Source organism: Denticeps clupeoides, chromosome 7, assembly GCF_900700375.1.
Source record: "Denticeps clupeoides chromosome 7, fDenClu1.1, whole genome shotgun sequence".
Lineage (NCBI taxonomy): Eukaryota > Metazoa > Chordata > Actinopteri > Clupeiformes > Denticipitidae > Denticeps > Denticeps clupeoides.
In genome coordinates this window covers 7,801,016-7,812,669 of record NC_041713.1, presented here as the reverse complement: position 1 = coordinate 7,812,669, position 11,654 = coordinate 7,801,016, and the positions used below count along the sequence as shown (strand labels likewise).

General features: G+C 41.6%; 1 protein-coding gene across 2 annotated transcripts; it reads right to left on the bottom strand.

The window, feature by feature from the left end:
• Positions 1-4,997: 4,997 nt before the first annotated feature.
• On the bottom strand, positions 4,998-10,430 carry LOC114794488 (CD9 antigen-like). 2 transcript variants are annotated; one of them, XM_028987065.1, is made up of 9 exons: positions 10,354-10,430; positions 9,664-9,774; positions 9,039-9,141; positions 8,797-8,894; positions 8,334-8,408; positions 6,169-6,270; positions 5,902-5,991; positions 5,726-5,809; positions 4,998-5,213 (listed from the first exon to the last, which is right to left on the bottom strand). In XM_028987065.1, exons 2-9 carry the CDS (start codon positions 9,727-9,729, stop codon positions 5,118-5,120), a joined length of 714 nt encoding a protein of 237 aa, XP_028842898.1. In that variant the 5' UTR covers positions 9,730-9,774; positions 10,354-10,430; the 3' UTR covers positions 4,998-5,117. The 2 variants fall into 2 exon arrangements, with proteins under 2 accessions (XP_028842898.1, XP_028842899.1); XM_028987066.1 differs by lacking the exon at positions 10,354-10,430 and adding an exon at positions 9,980-10,121.
• Between the last annotated feature and the right edge of the window lie 1,224 nt (positions 10,431-11,654).

Below are 11,654 nucleotides of genomic sequence, written 5' to 3'. Positions count from 1 at the left end.
TTTCGTTTCTCTCAATGAAATCCACGAGTACGTAGTTCTGCTTTGGAACAGTTTAGAAGAAAACAGCTCCAGACAGTAGCTAGGCAACTCCAAAAATATGAGTCATCACACAACCACACCCGCCAGGCCAGTACCCCCACCACCACCTGACGCAGGCAGCCTTCTCTCGCATTCCCCTTCTTTTTATGTCTGAAATGCAACTGGTGGGTATGCGAGACAGAAGGGGAATAAGACATCTCAAGCCCGTCCAGGCGCTGACAAATTCTCAGAACGACCGTGGAACCCATTCGAGAGCTGACTAGAACTTAAAAAAAAAAAACACTTTTCATGCTCCTTCGGCCCGTGCGCAGATATGTGTTGACGCTGCATTCTTTGTAAGCTGATACCTGCCTTCTTGACCAAACCACCATGGTCTGGTCAGGGGCTCCTGGAAGGGAAAACCAGCTGAGAGCGGTGGAAAAAAAAGACAGAAAGAGAAAAAAAATCTCTTATGTGCCACGGCTGCCCTCTAGTGGACAAGAACATTTTTTTAGGACTACCAAATCAATGGCACTTTTCCATAGAACTGCTCAGCCAAGCCAGCCATCAATTTCAAATTTCTTTTTTTTATGTTTTATTTGTGATTTTCAATTTTCCAACAACCAATTTCATATTTCTGCAATAAACAGCATTCTCTAATAAAATACCTGTTCCTGCTACTCCTGGGAGAAAATGAAGAGCTGTAGTTGTTGACTGGAGGATTATGCTGAAATTGTATTGAAGCGCATATGCAACCAGAATTCCCTGTTCATTCTACTTACATACATGAAGTACTGTCTTCTTACACAGTTTTCACTCTAAAATGGTTACAGCAGTTATAATCGTGCATTATATGGTGCATTTTTTGTGTGTGGTGTGTGTGTGGTGTGTATGGTGGTGGGGTTTTCAAGTGTGGGGGGTGTCAACTGTAGGGCTTGTCAAAGCCCATTGAGACATACTGTATGTGATTTTGGGATATATAAGAAATAAATGTTGTTGTTATCAGCTAATAGAAGATAAAACGAATTCTGGACTTCATGGGAATAAGCAGCAAGATGAGTAAAATCAGTACATCATAAGGCCTTCATTATGCTCCTGGAAGGCACTGAATGCCACAGGAAACAATGTTAACCGATCCACACATCAAAAGACAACCACCACATTGCAGCCAAATTAATAGTATATAAAAGTTTTTTGTTTATTTACTGACATCCTAACATAAATCAAGTTCAAGTACTCCAAAGGTCCTCTACAGTCATCAGATCTCAATCCAAAAGTGTCTGGTTGATCAGGAGATGCATACCATGGATATAGGGTGGTAGTAGCCTAGTGGTTAAGACACTCGCCTGTGAACCAGAAGACCCAGGTTCAAATCCCACTTACTACCATTGTGTCCCTGAGCAAGACACTTAACCCTAAGTAGCTCCAGGGAAACTGTCCCTGTAACTACTGATTGTAAGTCGCTCTGGATAAGGGCGTCTGATAAATGCTGTAAATGTAAAATATAAATGTAAATCATTTATCATTTTGGAAATCTCAATGCTCTAACTTGTAGTGTTAACTTGAGGTCAGCAGTGAGGAGGCCGAGGTCATGCCCTCTGTATTTTTTTGGTAAGTTTAATTTAATTTATTCGTAAAAAAAGATCTGTGCATTAATGCCACTGCAGCCTTACTGACCACTAGGCCGCTGAGGCCTTGCTTGCAGCCTTACTGACCAACAAAACCTACATCATGGTATTTGAGTTTGTCTTAACTCTATGAGTTACACCACTGAAAACAGAAAACATTTACCTCTTTAAGTACTGCCATCATGGCCATTTAAAAAATGTCAACCAAGATGACTAGTTTACACATCAGGCAATTACGCTCCTAATATGAATGTTGTATATCATTAACTGTCATTCACTGTCAGCCCAGCGGTCAGGCATACAATAATTGAGGACATGAACTTTACTGCACCAAGGACATTAAGAATAATAACCCCAACTCTGAATAACAATCGCTGAGACTCCTGTTGTACCATTAGGGGGAGCCTGAGTTCCACCAGTTTGAATGAGAGAGGGCGACTGAGACCTTCTACAGAGAAAACTGACCAATCTATTGTTATAAGTTAGTTCTTTGATCTGGAATTCTGGTAGGACCCCACACAAATTCAGTTTTGCAGCAAGGTATAAATCTGTACTGGTGTATTCTTTTTAGGTCACAGATGTGCATTACAATACATGCAGAATAAGGTGGAAGAATTCTTGCAAAGAAAGAGAATAATACCACTGGCACAGATTAACTGAAGTAGCATGGTGAGATAACTGTGTCCAAATGTTTCTAGCTTCCACAGCTCTAAATAATGCAGTCAGTCAAATTTAAGAAAATTGTAAACCACCCAATGAAATGTCGTTAATCAAAAAATACTTCAGTAATAATACAAGAAAATAAACTTTTATTTCTGTAACAGCATATTGAGAAATACATTATTTTATGTTTTACTGTCTGGTTTTCAATCTTCGAACATTTTTAGGTTCAGGGATCTTCAAATGGACCAGTAGCATTATAATGAAGGGGCAATGCACTAAACAACTACTCTGCACTGTCCAGCCCCTCCAAACATGGACAGATGCTCTGTACTTCACTTTGGACTTTTCCACCTCCACAACTGTAAGACTTTTTGTCTTCTTGGAAAAATCATCCCGTACCCTGCACTGACACCATTTGCAGGCTCACTCTACCCTGGAAGGGGGTCCCTCTCTGTATCACTCCTTCTCAAGGTTTCTTCCTTTCTTTTTTTCGCTATCCCTATCCAATTTGTGTGGAGTTTTTCCTCATGTACAGAAGGGTCAATTGTGGGGGGTGTCATGGGCTACATAAGGAATAAATGTTGTTGTTTTTTTTTTTTTAATGGTCCAGTATGTGAAACTAAAAAGTAGAGGAATGTATTTGTTCGTGTTGGCTTTGGATCTTCCTGTCGGCCATAAGGTGCAAAAACTTCCAAAGAAGCTTTGTACAGGGAGTGAGTGAGGGCATAATTGGAGGCAAGGCCAAATCACACCACTCCTAGTCTCATTAGTCAGGATGCAGGAGCACACCAAGGTCACAATCTGAGGCTCAGAAGAGAAAGGGGAAAGGAAGGAAGTGAATGTACCACACAACCACATAAAGACTGTTACATTAGGGAACCCAAGCTCTGACAGATGCTGAAAGTAAAGAAGAGGTGAATATGGCCACACATTAAAGGAGAGGATCTTGAGAAAAGGTAGATTGTTGTAGATTGATCTTTGGTTTTGTCAGATGTGGATACACAGCATCTCTGCAAGATCATCAAAAACACAGGGATAGAAAGAAAAGGTTTGCCAGAGATACGTAATTTTTATTTGGACAAGAGAGGAGAAAATCATAACAGCAGCAGATCAGGTTTGTGTTTCCAATTTGACTTAGCATCATAGCTGCAGTTCCCCAGAGGAATAGCAAGTTGAAATGGGCCCTTAACTCAAAAAGGGAGAATGATTGCAAAACATTTACATTTACAGCATTTATCAGACGCCCTTATCCAGAGCGACTTACAATCAGTAGTTACAGGGACAGTCCCCCCCTGGAGCAACTTAGGGTTAAGTGACTTGCTCAGGGACACAATGGTAGTAAGTGGGATTTGAACCTGGGTGTGTGTCTTACCCACTAGGCTACTACCTCAGGTCCAAATGGAGTCCCATAACAAAATGAAGTGCTGTGAGAGTAATTTTCATGTAGGACTCTACTTGACTAGTCTTAAACTGGCCATATTTGGAGTTGTAGAATTTAACCAGAAAGCCCATTACCTGCAAATTGTAAACATTACAGTTTATTATACCAATGTACATTAACTATATTGCATAGAGATTTCGACACTAAACATACATAAAATGGAAAATTAAACATATAAGTGTAGCACAAATAAAATCTATGCATGTGTCGGCCTCTGCAAACCAATTCAGTTACAGTTCAATTTAATAAATCAATTCCGTGCTGTACATAGACATAGAAACATTTTACGGTGCTGTGGTTTGAAAAGTCAAATAGTTACTATTTCTTGTTATTTGGATATTGTTCATTGTACTGTAAATATTACTCTTAAGGTTATAAAAACCTGCATAAATAGATTTGATTGACTGTTGCTTGAAAAGTTACAAAACCTCCTAAATTTCTGCCACAATCACACAACTCAGTTTAGTGGTACCGGATATCACCCTATTCATGCTAGCGTACTGTTACAGCCTGAACCTCATTCCCACAATTATAGCTGTAGTAGTTTTAGATATGTATTTGAATGCCTAAAGCATAATTTAAAATGGTCCGTTGTATTATATGCAACGTTTAAAAATATTTGCATTTTCCCCATTTCTTCCGCTCTTCCTGACCGCACTGTCTGTATGAAACATGTGTACCCAACTTGTGCAGCTTTCACTTAGTGAACAATCAGGCCTCGGAAATTAGACAAGGAAAGCCCATTAATAAAATTTTTATTTCTGTAACAGCCTGTTGCTAAAGAATACAATGAAAAAAAATGAGAGAGCAAAAAGCAAAGATGAAACATTGTTCTATCAGGTGAATGCATTACACGAACATTAGGACAGTCTTTTCAGTACACTGTGGCACGCCATATTACATCTACACGTGACTTCCCTTTTAAATATATTTTGGTAGTTTCTGAATTGAGCCCTCTGTCCCAAAAATAAACATTTCTCACTACTCCTTCTCTCAGTCACACAATTAAACATTTTGGAATTTTAAAAAATGGCATAGGGCCCACAGAATCTGGTGGCAAAAGTGGCTTCACAATACAGTGCAATCAACTGGTACTACATTAGAAAAGGAATGAATAAATCATGTTAAAGACAATGTTTACAGTCATATAAAACATGAACACCATTGTACCTATTCTACTACACTTGATTAAAAAAATATCACTTTCCCTTTTGTGAAAGAGCAGCTGACAATGCAGCAAGAACATGCACATTCACTAGCTCCAGGCTCAAGCAATCTAAAGGCGAGTGATAGAAACTCCTAGAGGCCAAAACTGGTGATAAAATGGAACATGGCCAGTGTGTCGCAGCAGCAAACTTCAAGTTGCTTCAGTAAACTACGTTCTGGTGGTAGTACAAAGGTGAACCTTGACGACTCTTCTTAATTTCTGTAGCCAGGACGCAACTGCACACCAAGGTCAGAATCTGAGGTTTAGAGGAGAAGAGTGGGAGGAAGTGAAGAAGGGTGCCACAGAGCCTGGAGAAAACTTGTCACATAGGTACACCTCTTTGCAGACAGTTAGAAAATACTTTAAGTGATCCAAAGAGAGGTTCTAGGGCTGCTCAGAGTAGAAGAAGTTAGATGTAGTGCTGCATGGGCACGGATGGCATGGGTGAAATGAGAGGGTTTGTTGAAGGGGAAGGTGGTAATAGAGAGAAGCTGGTAGGGGGAGGAGTTGAGTTACGATGATCAATAGCTTTACTGAGAGATAAGCTACAAATCAGAGTTGCAATCTACCAGATCAACCAAAAAAAAAAAAAAAACGGAAAGAAAGAAAGCAAAAGATTGTGAGATTTGTACAAGAGAAGAAAAAAAAAAAAAAAGAGATAAAGATCTTTGGTTAATCTCAATTGTGGCAAATCAGATTTCTGCTTCCAATCAAATGAGACAAATCAAAAGTAATTTTTGAATGGCCAGTGCACCGTTAGTTACTTACCATTATAGCTGCATTTCCCAAGAAGAACCCCAAGATCACAGGGGCCTTGGACTCAAAAAGGTCCGTGATCACATTAACACAGCTCTAAACGAAGGAGGGCGGGGCATTAAAATGTTTCAACAATTTATAATAATGTTAAATTTACCAAACAGCAAAAAAAAAAAAGTGGTACTCACTGGATAGGTGAATGTCTCCAAGAAGGACATCTTAGGGCAGGTATCTCGGACAAATGGTTCCAAACCCCCACCAATTCCACAGCAACTCAGCTGATGGGGAAAATATAAGCAGAGACAGATTTAAAAATTGATTTAGATATGTTTTCTTGTGTGGGTGTTACAAACCACCCAACAACTTGGGTTCACACCAAACATTATGCCAAAAAATAACAGTGGAGTTTTTTTTTTTTTACAGACAGATATCAGAGACAGTTGTGGTCACTCAACTCCATTGTTGATTACTGTTAGGGTGAATTTCAGGCTGGGGTCTCTTTTATTGATGTACTGCGCATATACGGTTGCGTAGAACTCAGCCAGGTTGTCCGCTACCTACACAAATGAGAGGCACACATAATTTCAGATTAAAATCACACACATCTGTGCTCAACAGAGAAAACGCTGCCACCAAACATGAAGTCAAAGCCAAAGTCAGCTTTATTGTCAATTCTGCCACATGTACTGGACATACAGCGAATTGAAATTGCGTTACTCTCAGACCCATGGTGCATACAAGTAACATTAAATACAAACAGTAACATTAAATACAAAAGTAAAAGTGACAAAGTGAGGTAGTTGGCAGACCAATGCTGCACAGAGAGACTGGTGCATGGTCAGTTTGTGTGTGTGTGTGTTAGAATTCAGAAAGTTTGTGGAGCAGAAGAGGGGAGTGAGGGGAGTGGGGCCAGAGCCGGAGAGAGTTGAGCTTCCTGACAGCCTGATGGGTGAAGCTGTCCTTCAGTCTGCTGGTCCTGGCCTGGAACTCCGCAGTCTCCTCCCTGATGGCAGCAGGCTGAAGAAGGTTTGCATTGGGTGGGTGGGATCAGCTGCTATGCCGAGGGCTTTCTTGGTGAGGCGTGTACTGTAGATGTCTTGGAGGGAGGGGAGAGGGACACCGATGATTCTCTCAGCTGCTCTGACTATGCGTTGGAGAGTTTTTTGCAGGACGCATTGCAGGCTCCAAACCACACAGTGATGCAGCTAGACAGGATGCTCTCGATGGTTCCTCGGTAGAATGTGTACATGATGGGGGCTGGTGCTCTTGCTCTTCTTAGTTTGCGGAGGAAGCAGAGACGCTGCTGTGCTTTCTTGGCCAGTGCAGTGGTGTTATTTGTCCAGGAGAGATCCTCAGTGATGTGCACACCCAGGAACTTGGTGCTGCTCACTCTCTCCACGGATGCACCGTTGATGGTCAGAGGAGCATGCTGAGTATTTCCTCTCCTGAAGTCAACAACAATCTCTTTCGTCTTCTCCACATTCAGAGAGAGATTGTTGTCTCCGCACCACGTGGCCAGGCGGATCACCTCGCTTCTGTAGTTGGACTCATCCCTGTTATTAATGAGTCCCACCACAGTCGTGTCATCCGCAAACTTGATGAAGAGGTTGGAGAAGTGTGACGGAGTGCAGTCGTGGGTCAGCAGAGTGAAGAGAGGGGGCTCAGCACACATCCCTGAGGAGCCCGTGTTTAAACGATGGTGCTGGATGTGTACTGCCAACGTACTGCTTGTGGTCTTCCTGTGAGGAAGTCCAACAGCCAGTTACACAGTGAGGTGTTGAGCCCCAGCTGGATCAGTTTTTGCGAGCTGTTGTGGGATTATAGTGTTAAATGCTGAACTGAAGTCTATGAACAGCATTCGGACATGAGTCTTTTTTGTCCAGATGTGTGAGTGCTGAGTGGAGTGCAGTGGAGATGGCATCATCTCGGTCGAGCGGTTGGGCCGATATGCAAACTGGAAGGGGTCCAGGAGGGGGGAAGGCAGACTTAATGTGCTTCATGACTAGCCGTTCAAAGCACTTCATGAGGATGGGTAAGTGCAATTGGACGGTAGTCATTAAAGCAGGAAGGAGATGACTTTTTTGGCACTGAAATGATTGTGGTTTCTTTGAAACAGGTGGGGACGACAGCCTGGGATAGTGAGATGTTAAAGATGTCTGTGAAGACATCAGTGAGTTCCACTGCACAGTCCTTCAGTACACGACCCGGAATGTTGTCAGGACCCGGAGCTTTGCGAGCGTTGATCCTGCTGAGGGATCTCCTCACACTGTCCGGGGACAGAGTCAACACCTGGTCACCAGGAGGGGGTGGGGTCTTCTGTGCTGTGCTGCTGTTTTGCCAAAATGAACCATTTTGTGAAACTGAAAAAGTAAACACCCTTGAAACATGCCTGTGACTGCTATTTAGAATCAAGTGGCAAAAAAATTAGAGTTACTGTGCAAACCAATTCACTTCCCCCCACAATGTAGGTAACCAGCAATGAGCTTGATCTTTGATGTCAAGAATGGGTTTAAACAGACCCAACTTTCCAAACCTGTCACACCCAAATACATAATAATAATAATTATAATGTTTACTGTGAATTAGACAGTGGCTAGAACTGGCTGGTTTCATTCCTCACCTCTTTGCTTTGTGTAAATACCCACACTCCAGACCCAATCTCGAGAATGATCAAAAATGCGAGAAGGCCAGCGAACTTTGAAAAGACAAATCAATGTTAATGAACACATTGAAATACTAAATATATAATTGTATAAATGTATAATTGATAATGTATTATCTTATTTATACAAAGTGACAGAAAATGTTTTAAAAAGTGGATTCACACATTTTAAGTTATCTTTTTAGGTTATAATCATTAGCATTACATAAAGCTGATAAAATACTTCCGTTGCATTATTGTACTAATCAAAGGCTAATCAAAGACCTATTTTTAATAAGTTGCTTTTTTTTTTATTTATTTGCCTTTTGGTTGATCAATAGCCCCAATAGCCTCACTAGTGACATTAATGTAAAATAGCAACAGTGATCAGACCTTCCTGCATAACGAATCCTTGTATAGACAGGAAATGCTGTTTGCTTACGATTCCCAGAGCAGTCCGGCTCTCGTTGCAAGCTCCGTAATCTCCGAAAGCGGCAATGATCAGCATCAGGGCACCTATTGCAATCAGCACGGCTATACCTGTGTGTGTGTGTGTGTGTGTGTGTGTGTGTGTGTATATATATAATATATATGAGAGAGAGAGAGAGAGAGAGAGAGCAGGACAGATTTACATCCATTCCATTCCATTTAAACAGAGCAACACATGGAGGTTAGCAGACCTACCCACTACAAACTGTTTCGTGTTCATATCAATGTCGAAGTATCCTCGAGTCTCTGCACTGAAACGAAGCCAGAGGCCTAACCCCAACATTACCAAGCCATCAATCTGTACATGGGGGGGGAAACAAAATTTTAACAAATATACCTGACATGCAATGCGAAATTAACTGGATACCATAGTATTTCCCACACACAATGAAGTGTAACAGGATTTTAAACAATTATCTGCAGATATTAGAGGACATCAAAAAAGCTCAAGTATGACTTATTTAGTACTTACACGGCTATTTGAATGCATTTCTTATAATAAATGGTAAAAAAAAGGGCAGAGAAGCAGCGCCATCTGTTGGTTCCCCAAAGCAGCCACTATCGTCCATCGGACATATGAGGGGTTTAAATTACTTTGTTAAAACTACCTTTCGGTGTCGTTTTAACATCGCTCGACACAGAGAGATGCTGTCCGATTGATAATCCCGCATTTGAGGATAATTTCAGGCTGGGCGCCAACCTGCAATACCAGCTGCAGCCGCTGAGCGGCAGACGGGCGCTGTGACGTCATCATAAAAACACGCGCAGTCAAATATTCACTCGGTCGCTGTTTTTTTTTTTTTAAATCATTATTACTTACTGCTAGAATGATGTTGAAGAGGATAACAATGCATTTGGAAATCTGCCCGCATCCGTTCAGTCCCATGGTGGAAAGAAACAGTCCCGTGTCGCGTCTCAGACGTAAACCGACCTGCAACAGACGGAACAGAGGAGGTGAATACACGTGGCCGAACGAGGGAAATTAAAGCGTGTTCTGCATCTTGGTGCCGTGTTGGCGTGACAAAATGGGATGGTCGGAACCGGATCAGGGGATTACTCCCGCGATCACGTGCTGCCGTCCCGCTTGTCCACACCGTAATCTGTAGCGGGGCTTCCGGTGTTCGTATTAATCTCACCCATCAACAAAAAGCAGCCAGATCAACGTTTCTCGGTCAGATGCATCAAATAATACGCAGTAAGGCGGGTAATTAAACGCGCGGAAGCATTTACTGCGACTTCCACAACTTCTTACAGGGCAACATGAAGCGTCCTCAAATGTTAAAACCATTCAAATAAATGATAAACGTGTTTTCTGACGAACAAACCCAAATTTCTACCCCGGTTATGCTAAATACAACGCAGCACCTCAGACGCGCCTTACACGATTTTAACATTTTTATTATTTTATTATTCTCCTGGGATTATATACACACACGGAAAAAAAACCCCAACACGCAGCAGTTCGGACCGATTAAATCGCATAACACGAGTACGGAGTGAAAAAACCCACCGTGTGCCTCAGAGCAGGGCTGCTGGGTGGAAACGGTCCACAAGTCGCCTTCACTTGCTAATAAACGAAACCTACGGATGAACCGAAAGTGTGTGTTCTGGGGCAAACGCTTACTTAAAAAAAAAAAACGAGCTGGAACATGCATGATAGAACAAACCGCCGTATTTGCCGCTATTCGTGTGTAATTTATGTTATAGCATGTAATGTACTCTACTTGGTTGAATTAGGAGCGGCCCCACACTTCGCTAGGTGCACTGGGTGCTGTGCTTTAATGAATCACTTTTACACTTTCAGTCGTGGCTTACCATGGTGGACTTAACAGCCATTTCAAAGGAACTGGAGTCACGTCAGTGTTTCAAGAAAGGCTACTGATAGAATTACATGGGAATGAACTTTCATTATTGTACTACAGGTGGAATCTGTAGACACAGCAGTACGTTTTTTTAAAGGTGTATTATCTTTGTCAGCTGCATGGACTGTAGGTATCAAACAGGAGTGGCTGCAAGTGTCACAGTGAACGGGCCCTTTCTAATGAACTGGTGTCCTGTCCAGGGACTTCTCCTGCCTTTCGGCTCCAACTTGGCCCACTGTCCTGGACGGATCGATTGCTTGATGCCCTATTCCACTAGAGGATTAAAATTCAATATTAGATGCAACCAAATGAGTGAGGTGTTCCAACGCAGAGCTCGGAAACTGATCAAGTTCAGAGTGAACTTCTAAAGGAAGAGTTAATAAATCATACTTGTTTCAACCTGTGAGAGCAGTGAAGTCCCCACAATCCTCTTTGAAAAACGTTGGCATGTGTCCTGGGCATTTGTTTGGGCAAGAGGCAGGATTCATGTTCCTGGTTGAATGTTGTGAGCAATTTTCTTCTGTTTCCATTTTAGCCATAAAAGCATTTGCTAACTGGAAAATTGAAACTTTAAAATTGAAACTGAACAGTATAGAGAGTGGTTTAGCAGATTAATAACATGTAATTGTCCATCTTAAATAAATGAGGTCTAATAAAGAATAAAAAAGAGGAATTCTGGAATTATGGTTTTAGGGCCTTGGTGAATTGAACTGGTACAGATTACATTAGGAAAGGAATGGATTCAGCATGCAGAAAAGGGCATTATAAGGTGCTGCTAATGATGCTCACAATCAAATAATGAACATGCAGAAATCTATCACACATCTTTATTGTAAGGGACAAACAGAACCTAAGAGTGTAAAAATGTGTGTGCTCCAAAAAAAGTAAGGATAAATAAGTAGTAAACCAAGGAAAGTGTGTTGTTTGCAGTATGATAAAATAAGTGATT